Source organism: Haliotis rufescens, unplaced genomic scaffold, assembly GCF_023055435.1.
Source record: "Haliotis rufescens isolate VD_foot unplaced genomic scaffold, xgHalRufe1.0.p SCAF_9, whole genome shotgun sequence".
NCBI lineage: Eukaryota > Metazoa > Mollusca > Gastropoda > Lepetellida > Haliotidae > Haliotis > Haliotis rufescens.
This window is the reverse complement of record NW_025964383.1, coordinates 27,958,801-27,986,228: the sequence shown is the minus strand read 5'-3', so window position 1 is coordinate 27,986,228 and position 27,428 is coordinate 27,958,801. Positions and strand designations below refer to the sequence as shown.

The window sequence follows — 27,428 nt, the reverse complement described above, 5'->3', positions numbered from 1 at the left end:
CCAGGATTTGAAACCACAATCTTAGGTTTCTGGCTTGCCCAAGGGACGCAACTCTGCACAGCGAATTTGACGAATGTGGAGGAACCAGACATGGCTGTATTTACATGCGTGGGAGTTCTTGACATATCTGCAGTTCCGTTTGTTTATGTGAACAAACCTATGCTACTCAACGTTTATTAGGGATAAACATATCGCATTCTATTTAAATATACACTTGATATAAAATGAGAATCTGTTGGTGTATCATGGAGATGAAAATATATATGAAAAGTGAAGTAGGATATTCATGGTTCTGCTTGTGGCATTCTGACAAACCTAGAAACATAACCGGGGCGAACCGGGATTCGAACCCACAATCATAGATTTCTGGCGCCTTAGACGACTGAACCAACCGTGACTCAGCCGCAATCAGCAATATTCCAGCTATATGACGGCGGTCTGTAAAATAATCGAGTCCGGACCAGGCAATCCAGTCATTGACATCATGATCATCGATCCACGCAATTGTATCAACCAAGTCAGCGAGCCTGACCACCCGATCCCGTGAGTCGCCTCTTACGACTCGCATTGTCGCCTTTTACGACAAGCATGGGTTGCTGAAGACCTATTCTACCCCGGATCTTCACGTGATCTTCACGTGTCGATACATCGTTAATACCACGTAACGTCATCTTCATCTCCACCAGACTAATGCCGGCACTCCTTACCACAGATAAGTCGACTATTTTCCATGGTCAAAAGGACTTGGAGTCATCAATGTTTCAGGCACCAGACCTTTGTATTATAACCTTGAAATATTTTGTCCTCTAGAAATTATGAGCCGTGCACGTGTAGCACACTCACAAGTACAGGAGATGAAGGCGGGTGAAGGTAGTAATCAAACTCCATCCCTTGTATGCATCTCAGTACTGAAATACAACGGAAAGACGTTTTATCTCCATTAAACGTAATCCAGATTTGGTCATACAATAACAAGAATTGTTACTACTAATATTCATTTTCCTTATTACATCATAAATATTTTGTTACGAACCAATTGATAGAAATGTGTAAAATCTGACTCCCGTAAGAAAATGTTGATGATACAAATTTACCCTTCATCATTTTTCTCCGCATCCTCAATGACAACTGAGTGGTCTCTCTGAATATGGTACTGGTTCTCAGACTTGATCAGTTGTGGCACCACCAACCCCAGAAGAACAGACAGGAACATCAAGACACCTTGAAAGGAACATGAAACGTCAACGCCAGAGAATGGCCAATCAGGAGTATCCGCGGAATAAACGTCTTTGGGCGTTAAAGGCAAAACAGAGGTCCAAAAGTCTATGAATGATCACTGAAAATCGGCGATGACACCGGGTGTTTACGAACACATTAAACATTAGTTTGGAGAACAACATTCATCTTGTATACCAGTATCTAAAATATATCCGGGGGCACGGGTTGCCCAGTCGTCTAAGGCGCCGCGATTCGCTGTGCAGAGTTGCGTCCCTTTGGGCACGCCAGAAACCAATGTTTGTGGGTTCGAATCCCGGTTCGCCCCAATTATGTTTCTAGGTTTGTCAGCACCATACCCGTGCTCGTGGGTTTCACGTCTAAGACCTGCATCACTTCGGGCTTTCCTCCCAGATTAAGCTGACACGCCGCGATATAACTGGAATACTGTAAAAAGCGGCGTTAAACCCAACTCACTCACTCACTCTAAAATATATCCATTGCATTTAATTGCAGAGTATCGCGAACACTAATGCCCACACACCATCATTGATTGCACTCTTTTTTAAATGAATAAAATATGTTTTTTTCCGTTCCCGTGTCTGAAACTACTTTAACTATACTGTTAATATTAATGAGTGCAGAAAGACACCAATTGTGTATTCAGATGTAGTATCCCGTATTGCTGCGTGGACTTGGTGATATACAATGTTTGTTCGTCTGTTCTTTAACGGCGCACTCAGCAAATATTCCAGCTATATGACGTTGGTTTGTAAATAATCGAATCTGGACCACACAATCCATTGAGCATCTTGAGCAAATGGGATAGGATGGCATGCTTCAACCAAGTCAGCGAGCCTGACCAGCCGATCTCGTCAGTTGCCTCTTACTACAAGTAGAGTTGCTGAAAACAATTCTCAACGCGGTTATGTGTGTTAAGTAATCAACATGATATGAAACCGACATTTCAAGGTAAGTGTACACTATCTGTGTACACTGTGCGATGTCTCACCTGCTAGATACATACTGTAGTCGTATGAGCCTGTTAAGTCGACAAACCACCCTGAAATAGACACGTGTTGTTTTGAAATCGTCGTGAGTATACTTCGTGCTAAATCTTCTGGGGGAGATTTAACTTTAGAATATCACATGTAAACAATATAGACACATTCACAACACAGATCAGCGAAATTATGGTCGATGGGCATTATTCTTATGAACTAGTGAGTGAGTATGGTTTAACGCCGCTTTTAGCAATATTCCAGCAATATCACGGCGGGGGACACCAGAAATGGGCTTCACACATTGTACCCATGTCGGGAATCGAACCCGGGTCTTCGGCGTGACGAGCGAAGGCTTTAGGTGAGGTGAAATGGGGTTACACGTCGCGTCCAAGATTATTGCACTTATATAGCGACGTGCATGTACGTGTGTGTGTTTGTGTGGCTGCTTGTACTAGTCCGGACTAATCCGATCCGACCAGTCCTTGTTTTAGCCCCTTAATGCCGAGCGCCAGACACGGTAACAACAAGTACAATCTTTTAACGTCTTTTGGTATGACGCGGCCTGGGATGGAACCCCGGACCTTCCGCTCTCCGGGCGGACGCTCTACCACTAGACCACGGAGTTGGTCAGCGAACGCTTTAACCACTAGGCTACCCGACTGCCCCTTATAACTAACAACTAAAACGTGTTCTATATTATTCAGTAAATATTGTGATATAGTGTAATGGTCGTACCTGCTATAGGCGGCGCCACCAGCCACCCAGACCCAGCGCAGATCATGGTTACACCAAACGCTGACGCAAGCTTCTTCAGACCCACACATTCTATTGTCAGGACCGGTGGGAGAGAATACGAACCCCCAAGATATGTTCCTATGAGAATAACAGCTATCAGTTGAGTGAGGTATGTCTTCGCAAAGAGCGGCATTAAACAGAATATTGTACCGGAAGTCAACAGAACTCCATAATATAGGACCCACACATCCCTCTCGCTGGCGTGTGCAAACGCCCCCAGCAGGATTCGCGACACAATGTTGGCTGGGCCGTTAACCGAGAGGACCCAGGAAACCCGCTGAGCACTGGTACCGTAGGATTCACAGAAAGCCGGCAAGTGGATGTTGAACACGCCACATGCTGCGTTCACCATTATCTGATTCACACAAAACACAACAAAAGCCACATTCTTGAATATATCCAACTGACTTTCTGAAGTCCGATTTCCCTCGGTAAACAATCCATTCTCAGTTGCTTCAAAGTCGTCTTTAAGAATTATACTTCCATACTTATCAGTCTCATATGACGTAATCCTGGAATGATTAATGTCATTATCTACAGCTCCATTGAGCAGCTGGCTCGATGCGAGATCTTCTGGCAGATCCTTTGGCCTCTGTTTCCGGCACTTTGAGAAAACCCGGCCATCCTTTCTTTCGTGTATCGGAAACATAAGGGCCCCGAAAAGCGTGACATGAACACAGATTCCGGCCAATATGACCATACATTGTTGCCATGCATAGTTGTCCAGTAGATATCGGAACAGTAATGGCGCGATCAAGAGTCCAGTGCCGGCGGCTGAAAGGGCTACACTCGTCACAAGCGTCCGTTTCTTTTCAAAGTAGTAGCTGACAATGACGATAGAGGGCGTGTAACTTAAACCTAACCCAAGACCTGTTGGGAAATAAAAAGCATCATGTTGGATTATGTCCATCAAACAATGATTACAATGAACACCCTCTGTCCGTTCATTCGTCCGTGCAAGATGTCGTTTCCCGAACAGATATTAAAACCCGTACAATATCCCTTCACCTAAGTTGGCACAAGGATAGGTCTGGTGAACTGGTGCCTTTTAATAGTTTGGGATTTTCGGAAAAAAACATCTTTCCATGGCAACAACTTTGATTGGAAATGGGGGTATGCAGTTTAATAGGTGGTCAAGAAATGCCTTAAATAATCACCTGCAATAATACCAAAGGACACGAATAGGGAGCTCAAGGATGTTGCAAAACTACTTCCGGCCAAACCCCCCGCGAGCAGCAGACCGCCGAGCATCACGGACGTCCGGCAGTCGAAGTAGGAAGTGATGACACTCGCTAGAGGACCTGGAAGTAAACACGGTCATCAGTGAACAATAACAATAACAGCACATAAGGAATTGATAAACCGAAGTTGGACATCGGCCATCTTGAATAATATACATATGAAACAATACCGAAGATTCCCTACATCCAAGGTCACACCTATTGCAGTAGATAATGATTTATGTCCATGATTAATATTTGAAGAAGCTTGGATTGCTAAGTGGCTAAAGCTTTGGCTCGCCAGACCGAAGACCTGGGTTCATGTCCCCCAAAAGGCTATTCTTTGTGTTCACGGCTGTGAATATGGATGCACTACTGCTAAATACAGCGGTACATATTCTGTCGAATAATTAGCTTTTACGTCGTTCGTGGATGTTTTCAAAAACCGCTTCTGGTTTTCGAGTTTGATCTTGAATACTTATTCAAAGTATACGTATTCGGTCGTCATGCATGTACAGAAAGGACGAACATTGTTGAAAAAGAAAATCGAGCGATACTTCGGGGGATCGGCAGGTTGCGTTAATGAACTACGGGCTTTTTGTTCTTGATTTGGAATCGTAAACGAAGTTTCCTTTAAATAACGTTTACATATGGACAGGTTTGTGACAAACAAAAGCAGTTTTCCAATGAGTGAGTGAGTTGGGTTTAACGCCACTTTTAACAACATTACAGTTATATGTTAATGTTGGAGGAAAGCCCGAAGTGATGCAGGTCTCAGACGTTTACCACTTCGAACCCACAATCATAGGTTTCTGTCGTGCCCAAGGGATGCAACTCTGCACGGCGACTGGGCCATCCGTGCCCCCAGTTTTCCAGTGAGTCACAAATGTAGACCCCAGTAGTTAAAAAAGCCCAGAGGACAATAAAGAATGAATAAATGTAGGGAAATGATAACTGCAGCTTTATGTCAGTCATAAAGACACACATATATACATTGGTGAATTGTGAAGACACTCCAGTAGACTCACCTGCAAACAACATGAGTGAAGCGTACACTGACGTGACCCAGGCTGTGAGACCCACGCTCTGCTTGAAGTGCTCCAACAGAACGACCTGGAACATCCCTCCCATGTAACACACTCCCGACAGCAGGAATCCGTTCATATAGGACGCCACCAGGACCACCCACGCCCAGCCTTCGTCTACGTCCTTCTTCGTCATGACGTCAACGGCGTCGATCTGAACGTCACGTCTGAAAATAGGATGCACCCTAAGCACCAAAGTTCACTGTACACCAATACTCGGGCTTTCGTCGAGGTGGAGTGAGGCGGGATGGGGTTTAACGTCAAGTTCAAGATACTAGACGACTACTGCGATTCCAAGATCGCGGAAAGAATTACAGAAAATGTGATTCAACGCAGAATTGCAGGAAAATCGCGGAATTTGACATTTTTTATCAATCAATACAATTTGTCATTAGTTTCAAGCTTTATTTTCGCTTCTTGCATTCCAATGATGCCCTAACATTTAACATGCAAATGAAACATACAAAATATGAATGCTACAATAAAACGGAATTTGAAATAAATAATTCTCACCTTAAAAAGTTCTTGTGGTATTATGACGACCAAAAGTTGACATGCTAAACCAAACCTGAAATGTCTAAATACAAGAGATTGAAATTAGTAAAGATAAAAATGAGTTTGTATTATTTTTTGAGTGAGAAATGTGGGATGTTTTTTACCGCAGCCTTTTGGTAAGTTTACCTCAGCAGTTTGATAATTTTACTGCTGAGTTCACCTGGGACTGCACTATGCATGGGTTAATTGGACAGACAGACAGACAGACACAGACAGACAGACACAGACAGACATACAGGTTTATTCAGTATTATGGCCATATGGTCTGTACAACTGATACTAACTCACATATATAGAAATTACATCTTCTTGAATCTGATAGTAACAACATGCTTTATATAAGTAGCCACTGAAAAGAAAACATGTTTATTTTCTGAGTTGATAACATTCCTTATCATTAACATTTCAGATTTATAGTCATTATTCAAGAAAGGAAGATATGTAGATCTTAACTTGGAATACTTGTTACGCTTAAATAAGGCATGGAATTCATCTTCAATTTCACCTCTGTCACAATTGGTACAAACACTGTTAACAGCATCAATATCTTTCGATTTACGACACATATTTACATTGAAATTATGTAATGAGATTCTAAATTTACAAACCGATCTTATTAATGGATTGTCTGGTAAGACAGATAAATACATTTCCTGTTGAAGATGTGACTTTAGTTTACTATAATTGCTTAGATAACGCGAAGATGAAACAGTTTCGTACCAGTTTTGTGCAAATATATTTCACTTGCTGCTTAAATATTCCCATAAACACTTGAATGTTACCAATTTCCTGTGCAATCCACACAAAAGAAAAAGCACATGTAAATAATAGATTTCTTACTTCAGATTTCCAGTTATGTTTATCTTTATCATCCAACTGCTTTAACAATTTATAACATTGAAGAGGATAGATGCATTCTTCCATTCTTGGTAACTTTATCCAGTATTTAACTACTCTTACTTGGCTATGCACAAACATATTGCAGCGTCCAGTTTCACCAAGAATTGTTTTATTTGAGGCATATTTACCAATAACCAAAACACGTTTGAAGTATGAGGTATGTACTTTTTCGATGGCAGCTTTATATTTTGTTTCTCATATTTCCGAACCATATAGTAATACAGGTGCATTTCTACAATAAAAAATATTGCATGCTGTTGAAATTGATATATACCTATTTTGTTTAAACAATTTATACACAGACACACATGCTTTTGAAGCTAGAATAGCAAGTTGTTTACATGCTACTGACCACATTAATTTAAAAGAAAACATGATACCCAAATATTTATAGTAAGTTTTAACCTTGACCGAAGCATTTCCATAAGTCCACTTTTCCTTTTTGTCAACTTTATCACCATTTCTAAAGACAATTATGTTTGTTTTATTTTAATTTACCTCCAGTCCAGTCCAGTCCAGTTTCAAACAAAATGATTGTAATACATTTAATTGTTTTTTTGTAAACCGCTTACTGCAAATGAAAACATTACACTATCATCAGCAAACAATAGCATCATAATATCAACAATATCTTGATGCACAAATAGACCATAATTATATTGTTTATGATTTTTAATAACAAGTTCATTGATAAAGAAATAAACAAAACAGGATTCGAAATCCATTCCTATCTTACACATCTGGACGTTGAAAAAAAGTTTGTTTTACCCTTGTCAGTCATTATACATGCTTTTACTGCTGTATACATACTTTGCAGAACATTAAACATTTTCCCATGACAACCCTAGATTACAAGTAAATACAATAACTTTTGTCTATTCTCAAAATCAACGAAAGCACAGTAAATCCGGCCCTTCGATTTGCATATATATTTCGAGCACAATGACTAAAATGTACTCATTATCTATGGTAGAATGGTTAGAGCGAAAACCAGCTTGAGATTGCGATATAAAATCATTAATTTCGATCCATGTTCTCATCCTTTTTTCTAACACAAAAGTGAATAACTTGATCTGTAATTACTTGGGTCCGCCTTTTTTTCCAGAGTTGTATAACGGGATAAGTTCCACGAAGAAGGGAAAATACCAGTATCTAATACTTTGTTATATAGTTATTTCAAAAAGGGAATGAGATAAGGTCCCTCACCCTTAAAACAACTCTGGAGATAATCCGTCCTCTCCAGGTGCTTTGCCGGTTTAAGATTGGAAATGGCTTCTTGTATCTCGTTTGATGTGAATTCGTCTGATAAATCATTAATGAAATAAATACTACAATTTTCACAAGAATGGTTATCAAGGATTTGGGAAACCGAATGATCAAATTCAGAACAATCTTCTGCAGTTGCAGGGTTCAATAAGTTTTTAAAATAGGATGCCCAAACGTCAGATGATATTGTATTACTAGAGTTCTTGTTTTGTAGGGCACGTTTAAGTGTATCCCAGAATCTCTTACAGCCTTCGTCCTTTGCTGCTGCATTTATCTCATCACTCGTTTTCATATTATAGATTTTCATCTTTTTTTCACAGAACATGTTTCAATACATTTTTTGCACAGTTATATTTTCTGAACTTGTTCAGTAGTCTTTATTTCTCAGATTTGAATTGGACACAGTCATCATCAACCAAGGAGGTTGTGATCTTTTTGTTTGCTCAGATGCTGTATCATAAGCTCCTCCATTTAGAGCAGTATCAATCATAATTTCAGATAGTTAGTCAACGGCTTTGTTAACGTTTTCATCTAATATCACTGAGAATTGTTCATATATAATCTGACTTGTAGTATTCCGAAGCCATTGTAAGTATGACCCCAAGTTTTCAACTGGTGGAATATATCTAGGAACAGTCTCCACTATACCATCTGTGGTTTCTGGTGATTCCATGACTTGATTGACCCCAAGTTTTCACCTGGTGGAATATATCTAGGAACAGTCTCCACTATACCATCTGTGGTTTCTGGTGATTCCATGACTTGATTGACCCCAAGTTTTCACCTGGTGGAATATATCTAGGAACAGTCTCCACTATACCATCTGTGGTTTCTGGTGATTCCATGACTTGATTGTATATTACATTGGATAACTGACATATCAATGACATTTGGGAAAAGATCACTGGAAGCTATGAAATAGTCTACAGTACTACATCCTGTATGTGACACAAATGTGAAGTTACTCGGGATATCCAATGGGGCTCTGCCATTTACAATTGTCCACTAAAGCTCTACAATAGTTATTTGTTTTGTAGTCACGAACACTTCTTGTAACTGAAAAATTATCTCTAACATAGTGTGGATCAATTGGTGAATACTTCACATCATCATCAAGGATAAAATCCCGGTCACACCTCGTTCTTCCATTAAAATCACCACATGAGATGAATTTACAGGACTCATCATAATCATGTTTGATATGTACTAACTGATTTTCCAATCTATCTGTACCATTTTCTGCACACTTATTGTAGAACGGAGATGATTCAGGATGAATATAGACAAAGGCAATGAAAACGTGCATTAGACTATCAGCATTCACAATCCTGAAAAAGATAACATTTTCCCAATTGGAGTAAACTCTCTCGAAAGATACTGCCAAACAGTGTTTAATGCAAACTGGAATTCCACAAGATAACCTTCCACGGTCAGAGAGACGTTCTGGATCACAAACATAATTATCATAGTTACTGAATACTTTCGTTAATACATCACAAGAACCTGTACACATTGTTTCAACAAAACAGAATATATCAAGATCCCAGCAGAATGAAATAAAGTCACCAAACTCAATTTTGGAGTTTAGTCCTTGGATGTTCCAGGAACATATATTCAGTATATTAAGTGTAGTATCAGTGTTATTTTCACGAGTGTCGTTGAGGCCCCGACCACCATCCTATTTGCCATTAATACCAGCAGATGTACACGATGATGATGATGATGACCCAGCAGCAGACGTCGATGATGTCTCAGTAGGGACCGCCTCCGTGGTCTTATGGTAGAGCGTCCGCCCGGAGAGCGGAAGGTCCAGGGTTCGATCCCGGGCCGCGTCATACAAAAAGACGTTAAAAGATTGTACTTGTTGTTACCCTGTCTGGCGCTCGGCATTAAGGGGCTAAAACAAGGACTGGTCGGCTCGGAGTCAGTATACTGTGTCTGAGTGGGGTATTCATGTTAAACTGCGGCATGGTATCTCAGTGAGCTAGCACTATAAATCGGCATCAGTCCGGACTAGTACAAGCAGCCACACACACACATACAGGTGCATGCACGTCGCTATATAAGTGCAATAATCTTGGACGCGACGTTAAACCCACTTTCACCTCACCTCACCTCTCAGTAGGATTGGGTGATGATCTTGTATGCGATTTCGTAACTGATGTCACGTTCCTACGCTGTACCACTTGTCTGATTTTTGTGTCGTCGTCTCCCAGAACAAAAATAGAATCATCAACTACCAGTTTATCGTAGCTCAAATAGGCAACTGTGTTCTCTTGTCTGGCTCTCATCATAAGGGGAACTAACTCTGACAACTCTGGAAATCAGTGCACAGCCGTAGCCCTGACAGCTATCATATTCCGGCGTCAGTACCGTGTTTATTGACCTCGATAATCTGTACGCTCATGGCCTTGGATGCTATTCAGGTCAGGCCCAGTCACAGGTGCTCCAAATATAGATTGATCCGAATGGACAAACGTTCCTATTTGTATACTCACACGCAAAAGAAACGCAAGTCGAGTATGCACTATGCATGCTATTTATTTTCAACAGTAAAGACAAGAAATACTAATAGGGTAAGATTGACAAAAATTTGACTGAAGACAGTTTAATGGATTAAAGGCAGATGACATAATTGTTTTTTTCAAATGTTAAGGGCTTACACAGTTTCGGGTCAATACCCCAAATGTCAGTCAATACCTGGTGTGACCATCATTAGCATTGATCACTGCCACACATCTCCTGTACATTGAGTTGAGCAGACGATTTGTGTAGGCCCTAGGGATCCTCCTGCACACATCCAGAGCAGCTGTGCGTAGTTCATCGGCAGTTGTAGGGACTGGGAGTACATTGTGCAGACGCCTTTGAACCTCATCCCACAAGTGTTCGATGGGGTTCAGATAAGGGCTGAGGGCTTGCCACGGTAGAACACGGATCTTGTGTTGTTGCAGAAAGGTCAAGGTAGCTCTGGCAACATGGGGACGAGCGTTGTCCTGCTGGAAAATGTGTTGTTGATGTTGTGCAAAAAATGGAACAACGTGGGGTCTGATCACTTGATCGATATACCGCTGAGCAGTGACGCCGTGTCCCCGACCTTGACCAACATTCAGAAAGCACATGGGTCCAAGTCTCGCATTAAGTCCAATCCCTGCCCATATCATGACGCTAGGTCCACCCCATGGTTCCCTTTCCACAACGTTTCTGTCAGCGAAACGACCACCTCGACGCCGCCAAATTATGACTCTTCCGTCTGCATGAGAGACACAAAAGCGACTTTCGTCAGAGAAGATGACACGCCTCCACTCACGATGACGCCAATTGTGATGACCCTGTGCCCACTGAATGATTGAGTGAGTGAGTGAGTATGGTTTTACGTCAGCAATATCACGGCGGGGGACACCAGAAATGGGCTTCACACATTGTACCCATGTCGGGAATCGAACCGGGGTGACGAGCGAACGCTTTAACCACTAGGCTACCCGACCGCCCCTTGTGCACACTGAAGTCGTGCTAGTCGATGCCGTGGTTGAAGAACAGGACAACGTGCTGGTCGGCGACATCTGAGGTTGTTGGAACGGAGACGTCGGATCACAGTGTCCCGGCTAATGTGTCGATTATGTGTTCCTATGGTCTGCACGTTCACTTGCAGTTAGGAACGGATGTCGCTGGTGTTGACGGGTAATCTGCCGATCTTGTCGAGGTGTGGTGACCCTAGGACGACCGCTCCGAGGAAGGTCATCTGTGGTCTGTTTAGCATTGTATCGATGCAGGAGACGGTAAATTGTGGTTATGTAACGTGGAAATGACGGGCAACATCTTGGACAGACTCTCCAGCTTCCAAACGTCCGATAGCCTGGTTTCTCTGAATTTGAGTTAAGCGTGGCATTGTCGACCAAGGAGTGGTAGGTCCAGTAATCGGCCACAGTTTTATACCCACTACAGTTCGTGACAGTTCGTGCATTTTCGATTTCGCGAGAAATGGGTGCATAATACCCACATATTCATTAAAAAGGTGCGTTTTTTGCGATTCGTTTTTTATGTTGTGTTTTCCCTCGCGGCTTCCAAAATGCAACCAAAAATATTGATAACACCATCAGGCTTCACTACATGGGTGCATGACACCCACATATTCATTAAAAAGGTGCGTTTTTGGCGATTCGTTTTTTATGTTGTGTTTTCCCTCGCGGCTTCCAAAATGCAACCAAAAATATTGATAACACCATCAGGCTTCACTACATGCTAAAACACGTATCAATTTATGGTTCCGTGTTTGTTACCTATTTAGCTTAAAACACTTGCGTTTCTTTTGCGTGAGGGTATATTTACATCATGGTCACCCATGAAGATATGGGGTACAAAAGGTCTTCAGCAACCCATGCTTGTAGTGAGAGGCGATTATGCCTGTCGTAAAAGGCGACTAACGCGATCGGGTGGTCAGGCTCGCTGGCTTGGTTGATGCATGTCATCGTATCCCAATTGCATAGATCGATGCTCATGATATCAATCACTGGATTGTCTGGTCCAGACTCGAATATTTACAGACCGCCGTCATATAGCTGGAATATTGCTGAGTGCGGCGTTAAACAACATACAAACAAACAAACATCATGGTTCGAACCGTCAGTGTTTTGAAAATACTTGTGCAAAAATATAGAGAGTACCAATCACTTTTAAACTTTCTCCAACACACCTTAAAAAAAACGTTCATCATGTACATACCAAAGTTGATGAAATAAGAATGGTAGGTGATCAAATGTTTACAGTAATTGATTGATTGACGTAACTGGTAATGAGCATGAGTTTGGTAATGCAATTGGTTGTAATGTCATTGTTTCAAATAACACCTTTTCGTAATAGATTTGATATTTAGAATACAATCATGTGGCAACTATTCCAACAAATATGTTTTGAGGAAATTATGACCTTATACTCGTATATGCAAATGGGTCGGCGTATGGTTCTCAGTAGGAAGTGACAACTTGGAGACGATGGCTTGCGGTATATACAGTTTTACTTTATACATGTAGATATATACATACAAAAGACTATATGTGCCAGATCAGTACATAGTGGTAGTGGGTGTTGTCTTGGTGCCCCGGAGCACCCAGCATAACCCTAGCTAGGCTAAGGGTAAGACTCTGTCTGTCTGTCTCTCTATCTCTCTGTAGCTCTCTCTCTCTCTCTCTCTCTCTCTCTCTCTCTCTCTCTCTCTCTCTCTCTCTCTCTCTCTCTCCTTCATTTTCATCTCTTGACCAAGGCTTATATAGCCAAGGTCACCTGACATTTAGTAAGTCATAAATATAAACAACAGTACTTCATCAATGACATACTTGCATATTTCGTTCATGATGGCAGACAGTCGATATACAATACACTGGGGATTAGCAATTGGGATTAGCATCTTGTAAATAACGTCAATTAAGTGTTTCAAGGCATATAGATGTCATTTCTCCAATTAGCCTTGGAATTAAATGTTTATTCAGACAATTGTTGTCGTAAATCGGTCGCTATGACAACTTCCCTCCGTTCCGTGAAGCTTGGACCACAAGCTTACATGAGTCCAAATTGATGTGGTTGAACTTTTACACCAACGGAAACAACAGTGCAAATGTGAACATAATCAGTTAGATGTGTTCATGTTATCGTTGAAATCCCTGTGTACCAAATGTATATATTGAAGTGATCATCTAGCCAGTTTTATTTAGTGACAGTTTAAAACTAACCAAGTGATATTTGTAATATTCTATTTCACTACCAGGTAAATACCACTTTGCGCAGATTCAATAAATATATCACTGAAGTTTCTTTGAATTCAGAAGTCTGGCTTGGCGGTGCGACTCAGTACCGATAATGACAATGATAATGAGTAATGTCATTAAAAGTACAAATTAAACATCTCAGCAACTATTTCGCATAAAGAAATTTGAAGCGAGTCTAACTTCACCGCGCGACTCAAATGGTACTTGTGGGTACGTTTGCCCTTTTAAGTACAATGGGTGCTCTTCCCGTGTCTTTGACGGAACTTGCCCATATATTGTGGGTGCTATGCCCCAGAAAAATAATAATCCTTAATTCCAAAAATCAAAACTCTGAGATCCTTAATACTGCTTTGCTGTTAATTACTTAATACTGACATATAATACACATATGTGTTGGGGTGGCTTACCCAAGAGTAGCCCTAATCTGAATTCAAAGTCCTAGACAATACATTCCATTTTGTACCAAAATGTGCACATTAATAACTTGTAACAACTTGTAACAAATGACAAATTTTGTTGTCTAGATTTTTGAAATTACGAGTCTAGCTTTAAATTTGACTCTGGGCCCTAGCTGTATCTATATGTCTGGCGTGGCCTTAAGACATTTCAAAGATTCCCTGCACAATAACTTCAAAGATCTAGCTTGACTAAAGATGCAATTTGGAGTATATTGCACATATACAAAAAATATTTTTGGAAAGACTCATTTGGGCATTAAGATACTGTCTTTGATCAAACATACCTGGTTGCACTTATAAACAGTCACACAATATATATCCTGGATTGAGTCCATGTAAGTACACACAAATTAGTAAGTCCCAATGAGATATCTTGTACACAGTGTCCATCTTGTAGGTGCCCGTGAGGCGGTTTCTGTATTGTGCAGGGTCTGCATGATGATGGCTGTGGTCGAATCTCTGTTTCATGCTAGCCTTGTCCTATTTGTGGTATATATAATTATGCAGCTTATGTCTTTCATTCTGCCACGCAAAAGCACCGTGGAGTATATTACAGCTACATTTTCTCCCGCTGACTTGCATAAACATGTAATTCCTTACCTCAGAATCGTTCACAATTATGCATTTCTGAGTGAGTGAGTGAGTATGGTTTTACGCCGCTTTTAGCAATATTCCAGCAATATCACGGCGGGGGACATCGAACCCGGGTCTTCGACGTGACGAGCGAACGCTTAAACCACTAGGCTACCCGACCGCCCCTATATGCATTTCTGAGTCATAACATATGGCGTGGAACTTTTATGCTCGTAATATGTATGGATGCAAATGGCGGATAAATCTTCCCGGTTTGAAAATGGAGTGTGAGCGACGCTGGTGTCCTTTACATACAGCTGTTACACTCTATTCAAAGGGTTAATTGGATCCCATGCATTAAATAAGTTTCCAAACTAATATATCGCAATGTGTCGCTGTTACAGCAGAAAGTTAATATAAATCTCCAATGATACTGTTACCGAATTACACAAACTCGATTAATCCTTTCCTATAACACTTGAACCTGCTTCACGACCAACGTATAGCCTCGTTGGTTACGCCAGCGACTTGGCAGATTAGATTAAGCTCTTGATGCTGGTATTGTGTTGTGTCCACTGGGGAATAATATGGGGAAATTCAATCCCTCGGAGGAGCCGTACGATTTAAAACAAATTAACAACACATTAAAGGACAAATACAGAGACGACTAAGTGGGTCGGGTGGTCAGGCTCGGTGCCTTGGTTGATTGCATGTCACCTGATCCCGAAAGCGTGGATCTGTGCTCATGAGTGAGTGAGTGAGTATGGTTTTACGCCGCTTAAGCAATATTCCAGCATTATCACTGCGGGGGACACCAGAAATGGGCTTCACACATTGTACCAAAGTTGGGAATCGAACCCGGGTCTTCGACGTGACGAGCGAACGCTTTAACCACTAGGCTACCCGACCGCCCCCGTGACTTTTTCATGTCAAGGGCAGTAATATTAACATTTATGTAAAATTTGGGCGTGAGGCATTTGAACGCAAGCACGCCACACGCATGCACGCGACGCTAGTCCTGGCTCTACCTTGTTTTATAGTGGAGACACGCACCTGCACTTACCCGCGGCTGGTGATGGTAACGTTGCTGTCTCGGCTGTGGTTGTGGGACGGACGTTCTGTGTGTCAGCCGGCTAGCTGCTGCTGTCGTGCCCAGGGCTTCATCTGAAAATCATGTTATCAGTATAACAGCCTATTGCTGGGGTCATTTGGTGAGGTCGAAAATGTAGGTTTTGGGTCATGTTCCGATGTTTGACCTTGGGTCAACAAAATCCAAATACTCAGAGTGCGACAAGGTTTAGCATGTGTTATCATTTCGGAAGGTATATATACCCTATTATATCGTGCGGAAAATTTAATGAGAGGTGTAGTCCAAGCTAATCCTGGCGTGGTTGAGAGAGAGATAGAGACAGACAGACAGACAGAGAGGGAAAGGGAGACACAGAGAGACAGACAGGCAGACAGACAGAGAGGGAAAGGGAGAGTCAGACACAGAGAGACAGACAGGCAGACAGAGAGAGAGGGAAAGGGAGACACAGAGAGACAGACAGGCAGACAGACAGAGAGGGAAAGGGAGAGTCAGACACAGAGACAGACAGGCAGACAGACAGAGAGGGAAAGGGAGACACAGAGAGACAGACAGGCAGACAGACAGAGAGGGAAAGGGAGAGTCAGACACAGAGAGACAGACAGGCAGACAGAGAGAGGGAAAGGGAGAGTCAGACACAGAGAGACAGACAGGCAGACAGAGAGAGAGGGAAAGGGAGACACAGAGAGACAGACAGGCAGACAGACAGAGAGGGAAAGGGAGAGTCAGACACAGAGAGACAGACAGGCAGACAGACAGAGAGGGAAAGGGAGAGTCAGACACAGAGAGACAGACAGGCAGACAGAGAGAGGGAAAGGGAGAGTCAGACACAGAGAGACAGACAGGCAGACAGAGAGAGAGGGAAAGGGAGACACAGAGAGACAGACAGGCAGACAGACAGAGAGGGAAAGGGAGAGTCAGACACAGAGTCAGACAGGCAGACAGACAGAGAGGGAAAGGGAGAGTCAGACACAGAGACAGACAGACAGACAGAGAGGGAAAGGGAGACACAGAGAGACAGACAGGCAGACAGAGAGAGAGGGAAAGGGAGACACAGAGAGACAGACAGGCAGACAGACAGAGAGGGAAAGGGAGAGTCAGACACAGAGAGACAGACAGGCAGACAGAGAGAGGGAAAGGGAGAGTCAGACACAGAGAGACAGACAGGCAGACAGAGAGAGAGGGAAAGGGAGACACAGAGAGACAGACAGGCAGACAGACAGAGAGGGAAAGGGAGAGTCAGACACAGAGAGACAGACAGGCAGACAGAGAGAGAGGGAAAGGGAGACACAGAGAGACAGACAGGCAGACAGACAGAGAGGGAAAGGGAGACACAGAGAGACAGACAGGCAGACAGACAGAGAGGGAAAGGGAGAGTCAGACACAGAGACAGACAGACAGGCAGACAGAGAGAGGGAAAGGGAGAGTCAGACACAGAGAGACAGACAAGACAGAGAGAGAGGGAAAGGGAGACACAGAGAGACAGACAGGCAGACAGACAGAGAGGGAAAGGGAGAGTCAGACACAGAGACAGACAGGCAGACAGACAGAGAGGGAAAGGGAGACACAGAGAGACAGACAGGCAGACAGAGAGGGAAAGGGAGAGTCAGACACAGAGAGACAGACAGGCAGACAGAGAGAGGGAAAGGGAGAGTCAGACACAGAGAGACAGACAGGCAGACAGAGAGAGAGGGAAAGGGAGACACAGAGAGACAGACAGGCAGACAGACAGAGAGGGAAAGGGAGAGTCAGACACAGAGAGACAGACAGGCAGACAGACAGAGAGGGAAAGGGAGAGTCAGACACAGAGAGACAGACAGGCAGACAGAGAGAGGGAAAGGGAGAGTCAGACACAGAGAGACAGACAGGCAGACAGAGAGAGAGGGAAAGGGAGACACAGAGAGACAGACAGGCAGACAGACAGAGAGGGAAAGGGAGAGTCAGACACAGAGACAGACAGGCAGACAGACAGAGAGGGAAAGGGAGAGTCAGACACAGAGACAGACAGACAGACAGAGAGGGAAAGGGAGACACAGAGAGACAGACAGGCAGACAGACAGAGAGGGAAAGGGAGAGTCAGACACAGAGACAGACAGGCAGACAGACAGAGAGGGAAAGGGAGACACAGAGAGACAGACAGGCAGACAGACAGAGAGGGAAAGGGAGAGTCAGACACAGAGAGACAGACAGGCAGACAGAGAGAGGGAAAGGGAGAGTCAGACACAGAGAGACAGACAGGCAGACAGAGAGAGAGGGAAAGGGAGACACAGAGAGACAGACAGGCAGACAGACAGAGAGGGAAAGGGAGAGTCAGACACAGAGGGACAGACAGGCAGACAGAGAGAGAGGGAAAGGGAGACACAGAGAGACAGACAGGCAGACAGACAGAGAGGGAAAGGGAGACACAGAGAGACAGACAGGCAGACAGACAGAGAGGGAAAGGGAGAGTCAGACACAGAGACAGACAGGCAGACAGACAGAGAGGGAAAGGGAGACACAGAGAGACAGACAGGCAGACAGAGAGAGAGGGAAAGGGAGACACAGAGAGACAGACAGGCAGACAGACAGAGAGGGAAAGGGAGAGTCAGACACAGAGACAGACAGGCAGACAGACAGAGAGGGAAAGGGAGACACAGAGAGACAGACAGGCAGACAGAGAGGGAAAGGGAGAGTCAGACACAGAGAGACAGACAGGCAGACAGAGAGAGGGAAAGGGAGAGTCAGACACAGAGAGACAGACAGGCAGACAGAGAGAGAGGGAAAGGGAGACACAGAGAGACAGACAGGCAGACAGACAGAGAGGGAAAGGGAGAGTCAGACACAGAGAGACAGACAGGCAGACAGACAGAGAGGGAAAGGGAGAGTCAGACACAGAGAGACAGACAGGCAGACAGAGAGAGGGAAAGGGAGAGTCAGACACAGAGAGACAGACAGGCAGACAGAGAGAGAGGGAAAGGGAGACACAGAGAGACAGACAGGCAGACAGACAGAGAGGGAAAGGGAGAGTCAGACACAGAGACAGACAGGCAGACAGACAGAGAGGGAAAGGGAGAGTCAGACACAGAGACAGACAGACAGACAGAGAGGGAAAGGGAGACACAGAGAGACAGACAGGCAGACAGAGAGAGAGGGAAAGGGAGACACAGAGAGACAGACAGGCAGACAGACAGAGAGGGAAAGGGAGAGTCAGACACAGAGACAGACAGGCAGACAGACAGAGAGGGAAAGGGAGACACAGAGAGACAGACAGGCAGACAGACAGAGAGGGAAAGGGAGAGTCAGACACAGAGAGACAGACAGGCAGACAGAGAGAGGGAAAGGGAGAGTCAGACACAGAGAGACAGACAGGCAGACAGAGAGAGAGGGAAAGGGAGACACAGAGAGACAGACAGGCAGACAGACAGAGAGGGAAAGGGAGAGTCAGACACAGAGGGACAGACAGGCAGACAGAGAGAGAGGGAAAGGGAGAGTCAGACACAGAGAGACAGTCAGGCAGAAAGAGAGAGAGGGAAAGGGAGACACAGAGAGACAGAGAGAGAGAGGGAAAGGGATAGTCAGACACAGAGAGACAGACAGGCAGACAGAGAGAGGGGAAAGGGAGACAGAGAGACAGACACAGAGAGGGAAAGGGAGAGTCAGACAGAGAGAGACAGACAGGCAGACAGAGAGGGGGAAAGGGAGAGTCAGACACAGAGAGACAGACAGGCAGACAGAGAGAGGGGGAAAGGGAGAGACAGACACAGAGAGACAGACAGGCAGTCAGAGAGAGGGGAAAAGGGAGAGTCAGACACAGAGAGACAGACAGGCGGACAGAGAGAGGGGAAAGGGAGAGACAGACACAGAGAGACAGACAGGCAGACAGAGAGAGAGGGAAAGGGAGAGTCAGACACAGAGAGACAGACAGGCAGACAGACAGAGGGGGAAAGGGAGAGTCAGACACAGACAGGCAGACAGAGAGAGGGGGAAAGGGAGAGTCAGACACAGAGAGACAGACAGGCAGACAGAGAGAGGGGAAAGGGAGAGACAGACACAGAGAGACAGACAGGCAGACAGAGAGAGGGGGAAAGGGAGAGTCAGACACAGAGAGACAGACAGGCAGACAGACAGAGGGGGAAAGGGAGAGTCAGACACAGACAGGCAGACAGAGAGAGGGGGAAAGGGAGAGACAGACACAGAGAGACAGACAGGCAGACAGAGAGAGGAGGAAAGGGAGAGTCAGACACAGAGAGACAGACAGGCAGACAGAGAGAGGGGGAAAGGGAGAGACAGACACAGAGAGACAGACAGGCACACACAGAGAGAGGGAAAGGGAGAGTCAGACACAGAGAGACAGACAGGCAGACAGAGAGAGAGGGAAAGGGAGAGTCAGACACAGAGAGACAGACAGGCAGACAGACAGAGAGGGAAAGGGAGAAAGAGAGACAGACAGAGAGAGAGGGAAAGGGAGAGTCAGACAAAGAGAGACAGACAGGCAGACAGACAGAGAGGGAAAGGAAGAGGAAGACCCAGAGAGACAGACAGGCAGACAGAGAGAGAGGGAAAGGGAGAGTCAGACACAGAGAGACAGACAGGCAGACAGACAGGGGGAAAGGGAGAGACAGACAGGCAGACAGGCAGACAGAGAGAGGGAAAGGGAGAGCCAGACACAGAAAGACAGACAGGCAGACAGAGAGAGAGGGAAAGGGAGAGTCAGACACAGAGAGACAGGCAGGAAACAGAGAGAGAGGGAAAGGGATACACAGAGAGACAGACAGGCAGACAGAGAGAGGGAAAAGGAGAGACAGACAGGCAGACAGACAGAGAGGGAAAGGGAGACAGACAGAGAGAGAGGGAAAGGGAGTCAGAGAGACAGACAGGGAGAGAGGGAAAGGGAGAGTCAGACACAGAGAGACAGACAGGCAGACAGAGAGAGAGGGAAAGGGATACACAGAGAGACAAACAGGCAGACAGAGAGAGGGAAAAGGAGAGACAGACAGGCAGACAGACAGAGAGGGAAAGGGAGACAGAGAGACAGACAGAGAGAGGGAAAGGGAGAGTCAGACACAGGGAGACAGACAGGCAGACAGAGAGAGGGGGAAAGGGAGACACAGAGAGACAGACAGAGAGAGGGAAAGGGAGAGTCAGACACAGAGAGACAGACAGGCAGACAGAGAGAGAGGGAAAGGGAGAGTCAGACACAGAGAGACAGACAGGCAGACAGAGAGAGAGGGAAAAGGAGAGTCAGACACAGAGAGACAGACAGCCAGACAGAGAGAGAGGGAAAGGGAGACACAGAGAGACAGACAGACAGAGAGAGGGAAAGGGAGAGTCAGACACAGAGAGACAGACAGGCAGACAGACAGAGGGTAAGGGAGAGTGAGACACAGAGAGACAGACAGGCAGACAGAGAGAGAGGGAAAAGGAGAGACAGACAGGCAGACAGACAGGCAGACAGAGAGAGAGGGAAAAGGAGAGTCAGACACAGAGAGACAGACAGGCAGACAGAGAGAGAGGGAAAGGGAGAGTCAGACAGAGAGACAGACAGGCAGACAGAGAGAGAGGGAAAAGGAGAGTCAGACACAGAGAGACAGACAGGCAGACAGAGAGAGAGGGAAACGGAGAGTCAGACAGAGAGACAGACAGGCAGACAGAGAGAGGGAAAGGGAGAGTTAGACACAGAGAGACAGACAGGCAGACAGAGAGAGAGGGAAAGGGAGACACAGAGAGACAGACAGGCAGACAGAGAGAGAGGGAAAAGGAGAGACAGACAGGCAGACAGACAGGCAGACAGAGAGAGAGGGAAAGGGAGAGTCAGACAGAGAGAGACAGACAGGCAGACACAGAGAGAGGGAAAGGTAGAGTCAGACAGAGACAGACAGGCAGACAGAGAGAGAGGGAAAGGGAGACACAGAGAGACAGACAGGCAGACAGAGAGAAAGGGAAAGGGAGACACAGAGAGACAGACAGGCAGACACAGAGAGAGGGAAAGGGAGAGTCAGACACAGAGAGACAGACAGAGAGAGAGGGAAAGGGAGAGTCAGACACAGAGAGACAGACAGGCAGACAGAGAGAGAGGGAAAGGGAGACACAGAGAGACAGACAGGCAGACAGAGAGAGAGGGAAAGGGAGAGTCAGACACAGAGAGACAGACAGGCAGACAGAGAGAGAGGGAAAGGTAGAGTCAGACAGAGAGACAGACAGGCAGACAGAGAGAGGGAAAGGGAGAGTCAGACACAGAGAGACAGACAGGCAGACACAGAGAGAGGGAAAGGGAGACACAGAGAGACAGACAGGCAGACACAGAGAGGGGGAAAGGGAGAGTCAGACACAGAGAGACAGACAGGCAGACACAGAGAGAGGGAAAGGGAGAGTCAGACACAGAGAGACAGACAGGCAGACAGAGAGAGAGGGAAAGGGAGAGTCAGACACAGAGAGACAGACAGGCAGACAGAGAGAGAGAGGGAAAGGGAGACACAGAGAGACAGACAGGCAGACAGAGAGAGAGGGAAAAGGAGAGACAGACACAGAGAGACAGACAGGCAGACAGAGAGAGAGGGAAAGGGAGACGCAGAGAGAAAGACAGGCAGACAGAGAGAGAGGGAAAGGGAGAGTCAGACACAGAGAGACAGACAGGCAGACAGAGAGAGAGGGAAAGGGAGAGTCAGACACAGAGGGACAGACAGAGAGAGAGGGAAAGGGAGAGTCAGACACAGAGAGACAGACAGGCAGACTGAGAGAGAGGGAAAGGGAGAGTCAGACACAGAGAGACAGACAGGCAGACGGACAGAGAAGGAAAGGGAGAGTCAGACACAGACAGGCAGACAGACAGAGAGAGGGAAAGGGAGAGTCAGACACAGAGAGACAGACAGGCAGACAGAGAGAGAGGGAAAGGGAGAGTCAGACACAGAGAGACAGACAGGCAGACAGAGAGACAGACAGGCAGACCGAGAGAGAGGGAAAGGGAGAGTCAGACACAGAGAGACAGACAGGCAGACAGAGAGACAGACAGGCAGACACAGAGAGAGGGAAAGGGAGAGTCAGACACAGAGAGACAGACAGGCAGACAGAGAGACAGACAGGCAGACAGAGAGGGGGGAAAGGGAGAGACAGAGAGGCAGACAGAGAGAGAGGGAAAGGGAGAGACAGACACAGAGAGACAGACAGGCGGACAGAGAGAGGGAAAGGGAGAGGCAGACGCAGAGAGACAGACAGGCAGACAGAGAGAGGGAAAGGGAGAGTCAGACACAGAGAGACAGACAGGCGGACAGAGAGAGGGGGAAAGGGAGAGACAGACAGGCAGACATAGAGAGAGGGAGAGAAACAGAGAGAGACAGAGATGTAAGATGTAAGATGTGATCACTGTGCTTGTTTAGAACAATAACACGTCACTCTATCTATTCCCTAAGTTGAAAAAATAATGAAAGGGTTTTAGAAATTGACAACCTGATTTGTGCCTCACCAACATAAACGTGACATTTATTTATAAACAACGTGGTTAAAAGTTTATATACAGAAGGACAGGTGAAAATAAAAACAATGTTGAGGATTTAGCATGTGTGAGTGAGTGAGCTGGGTTTAACGCCGCCTTTAACAGTATTCCAGTTATATCACGGCGTGTCAGCTTAATGTGGGAGGAAAGCCCGAAGTGATGCAGGTTTCAGACGTTTACCACTTCGGTGAAACCCACGAGCACGGGTATGGTGCTGACAAACCTAGAAACATACGAACCGGGATTCGAACCCACAATCATAGGTTTCTGGCGTGCCCAAGGGACGCAACTGTGCACAGCGAATCGCGGCGCCTTAGACGACTGGGCCACCCGTGCCCCGTCTCGAATAGCCATCTTGTAACACGGAAGTGTGCAAAAAAGTCGTCGATGAGCTCTGGTAAGTCAAACAAACGAATGGCATTTGCCATGTACATTCGAATCTTTGGTATCCAGTCTCTCCAGTAACGGTTTTTTTAATCCTAGGACTTTGGGATTCCCTTCTAAAAGTTAGTCTCTTGCTGATATTTTACAGCTTGTTCGTATGCCTAGGATCTGTAGGGATATGATATACATAAGTGTTGATGCAAAGTTAATGTAAGTGTATCTATCAGCAGTTATAATAGTTTGTATATGGTCACATTTAATGAAATGTATGATGTGATATTACAGTAAGCGTATATTTATGTTTTGTCTAATGAATGTTTTACAATTGTTTCAGGGTTATATTTATCAGTAATAAACTTGGCCACATCTGCGAACAAAACCTGTGTCTGTTCTTAATGTAGGGAGTGACGCAGGAAGGCGAACTAGCCTGAGACCTTAGTTTCACGAGTGTGTTTTAAGTCATGAGACCTTAGTCTCACGAGAGCGCCATAAAGTCACGAGACCTTAGTCTCACGAGAGCGCCACAACAACACGAGACCTCAGTCTTACGAGTGCGCCATAAAGTCACCAAACCTTAGTCTCACGAGAGCGCCATAAAGTCACGAGACCTTAGTCTCACGAGGGTGTTTTAAGTCACGAGACCTTAGTCTCACGAGGGTGTTTTATGTCACGAGACCTTAGTCTCACGAGGGTGTTTTAAGTCACGAGACCTTAGTCTCACGAGGGTGTTTTAAGTCACGAGACCTTAGTCTCACGAGGGTGTTTTATGTCACGAGACCTTAGTCTCACGAGGGTGTTTTTAGTCACGAGACCTTAGTCTCACGAGGGTGTTTTAAGTCACGAGACCTTAGTCTCACGAGGGTGTTTTTAGTCACGAGACCTTAGTCTCACGAGGGTGTTTTTAGTCACGAGACCTTAGTCTCACGAGGGTGTTTTAAGTCACGAGACCTTAGTCTCACGAGGGTGTTTTAAGTCACGAGACCTTAGTCTCACGAGGGTGTTTTAAGTCACGAGACCTTAGTCTCACGAGGGTGTTTTAAGTCACGAGACCTTAGTCTCACGAGGGTGTTTTAAGTCACGAGACCTTAGTCTCACGAGGGTGTTTTAAGTCACGAGACCTTAGTCTCACGAGGGTGCTATACAGTCATGACGGCTTGATGACTGGGGACCCAGCAGGGCGTCCGGTACACCTCATGGCAACCTGAGCCATGTTCAAGTGAGTGAGTGAGTGAGTGAGTGAGTGAGTGAGTATGGTTTTACGCCGCTTTTAGCAATATTCCAGCAACATCACGGGGGACACAAGAAATGGGCTTCACACATTGTACCCATGTCGGGAATCGAACCCGGGTCTTCGGCGTGACGAGCGAACCATGTTAAAGATAAATACACATAATGTTGATTTCATTATCCTACATGCAACACACACTACACTAAACGTCCTTCAAGTAACTAAATATGTTCTTGTCAACATATACACGATTGAGTGGAACACTTATGCCGTTGATGACCTTGATTTTCTTTATCCTATTAAACCGCTACAGATTACTTAGACTTGCTTAATTACGACCTAGACAAGTCCATGATTACATCCTCGTTAGGGTCTGAAGGAAAGTGATTATGGAGCCCTGTTCATGTATATAAAACACTGACCACTAAACCGTATGCACGTAAACGTCAAACGGCACACTGTATCAGTCGAAACACTAAACATTCGGGTCAATTCGGCTTAATCCGTTACCTGTACATAATATCTTCGGAAAGCAACGAAGTTATGACATTACGTGTTGTCCGTGTAATCATGTAACGCCAGATCCCGCTACATGAAGTTCGTACGAAGGGCGTGTTTGAGAAAAGCCCTTTTGTGGTTCACATTAGACTATAATAGGTACGACTTCCGCCAGATTGTGTTGCGTCACGTGACAGTCAGGTGAACATAAGATATATACTTGCGAATTCAGTTCCAAGATGGAGTCTCGTGGACTCATCCATAAAAAGCTCGAACCCTCGAGGAAATATACATTTTTTTCAAAAAACGCAAATACGTTTTTGAAATGGCAAAGCAATAACTGCCTTTTTGCTGCAAGATAATTAACCTATCTTAAACATAAAACATCAACACCAGAGAAGAAGCAATCGATTATCCGCCGAGGGGACACCAGAAATGGGCTTCACACATTGTACCCATGTGGGGAATCGAACCCGGGCCTTCGGCGTGACGAGCGAACGCTTTAACCACCTCTGGTTACACTCACCGTACGATGGGAAGCTGGGAGTGTGTCTCGACATACAGGATTGTGTTGATACGCTGCGGATGTGCGCGGCAGTTTTTGCTTGAGTATATCATATTCATGAAATCATGGTCATAAACATAATATCAAATGTACTTTTCAATTGGTAACATCTGCTCTCCCATAACCACACATTGTCATACTCAGTGTCGTTTCGGAGTTAATGCCACTTAAAGAGGAGCCGTGTGACATCCGTGCGACAATATAATAACTTACAATATGACAGGATGATTCTTATTGGATAAAGTTGTGACACAAGATCAGAGTTATATTTCTATAGAAAAACTGTCTGCTTATAAATGTGTGTATTAATTGCTAACATTTAAGCTTTATTTTAACAAAACGTATTTTCTACATTTTATTATTCTCTTTGGACATATCTCTCGAAACATTGTCAGATGCAATTTTCAAGTGTATCGTTTCCAAGGCAACAGAACATTTTGCAGCAGCGCATATACACATCCATATTCATAACAAGCTGATACGAATATTAATTTGTATTCAGACTCTATGTATTTTTTCTGTGCGTTTGGGTTTGGAAAATATTATATAACCTTATGATACAAACTCCTTCTTTCGAGATTTTCGGATTAACATGCGAACTAATTTGTAAAACGTGTGATATTAAACTATACCACAGTTTCAAAATACCAGATTCCACGGGCGGGTAACAACGCATGCACCGTTCTAATAATACTCCTGGAACGCGCGTGTGTCAGACCCTTGTTTTCAAACGAGAGCAGATTCAAAGACGTCACCAAGACTACAAGAAGTTGATTACATGTTTATAACACGATGCTGAATTGGATTGGTATCAGAATCTACTCATCCCGCGCGCAGTATTCAGTCATCCGTAAGATAAGGCTTATCAATAACAGTCGTATTGTGCATGTACGCTTCCCACAAGAAATATTAGGGGCACGAATCATACTGTTTTACTTGCTATCATTAGTATCAACACCAGTGAAAATATAGTGTTTGATTGTTACAATGGCGCATAGATATACCAACACTCACCCAGATTGTGAGGGTTGCTGGACTATCGTATTCCAGCCACAAGCAGCTCGCAAGTGATCCACTGTACTCCGGCTGCAGTCGACCGGTGTTATGTGGATTTTGTGCCTCTGAGAAACCGTGTATTGATCGTGCCGCGTGGTTATAGCCTTGATTCAAGCCTCCTAGGATTTCGATACATCCGCTGTTCGTCTTTTCAAAGCAGATAGTACTTGGACTTGGACGGGACGGGTAGCTCGGGTCAGGTGGGTACTGAGTAGGACCCGGGTACCCACAGGACTACCCGGACCCGTGGTTAGCCAAGTGATATATTGTTTAATGTCAAAAATTAACTAGGACTCTATGCATGGTTACACT

General features: G+C 44.9%; 1 protein-coding gene across 3 annotated transcripts; it reads right to left on the bottom strand.

Moving 5' to 3' along the window:
- Window positions 1-552: 552 nt before the first annotated feature.
- Window positions 553-27,172, bottom strand: LOC124130292 (monocarboxylate transporter 14-like). 3 transcript variants are annotated; one of them, XM_046493525.2, is made up of 9 exons: window positions 27,075-27,172; window positions 15,884-15,994; window positions 5,833-5,896; window positions 5,263-5,486; window positions 4,172-4,315; window positions 2,955-3,884; window positions 2,228-2,278; window positions 1,095-1,221; window positions 553-908 (listed from the first exon to the last, which is right to left on the bottom strand). In XM_046493525.2, the coding sequence occupies exons 4-9, from the start codon at window positions 5,453-5,455 to the stop codon at window positions 878-880; spliced, it is 1,476 nt and encodes a 491-aa protein (XP_046349481.2). In that variant the 5' UTR covers window positions 5,456-5,486; window positions 5,833-5,896; window positions 15,884-15,994; window positions 27,075-27,172; the 3' UTR covers window positions 553-877. The 3 variants fall into 3 exon arrangements, with proteins under 3 accessions (XP_046349481.2, XP_046349490.2, XP_046349495.2); XM_046493534.2 differs by having other exon boundaries at window positions 15,894-15,994; XM_046493539.2 differs by lacking the exon at window positions 5,833-5,896 and having other exon boundaries at window positions 15,894-15,994.
- Between the last annotated feature and the right edge of the window lie 256 nt (window positions 27,173-27,428).

What these genes read in the sequence shown, in the direction of transcription:
- LOC124130292 (XM_046493525.2), bottom strand. Translation starts at nt 5,455, where the DNA reads ATGACGAAGAAGGACGTAGACGAAGGCTGGGCGTGGGTGGTCCTGGTG. An exon ending in GTCCTTTGGTATTATTGCAG is followed by an intron (nt 3,885 to 4,171) that starts GTGATTATTTAA and finishes ATTTCCCAACAG; the next exon opens with GTCTTGGGTTAGGTTTAAGT. An exon ending in GCGGAGAAAAATGATGAAGG is followed by an intron (nt 909 to 1,094) that starts GTAAATTTGTAT and finishes GTTGTATTTCAG; the next exon opens with TACTGAGATGCATACAAGGG.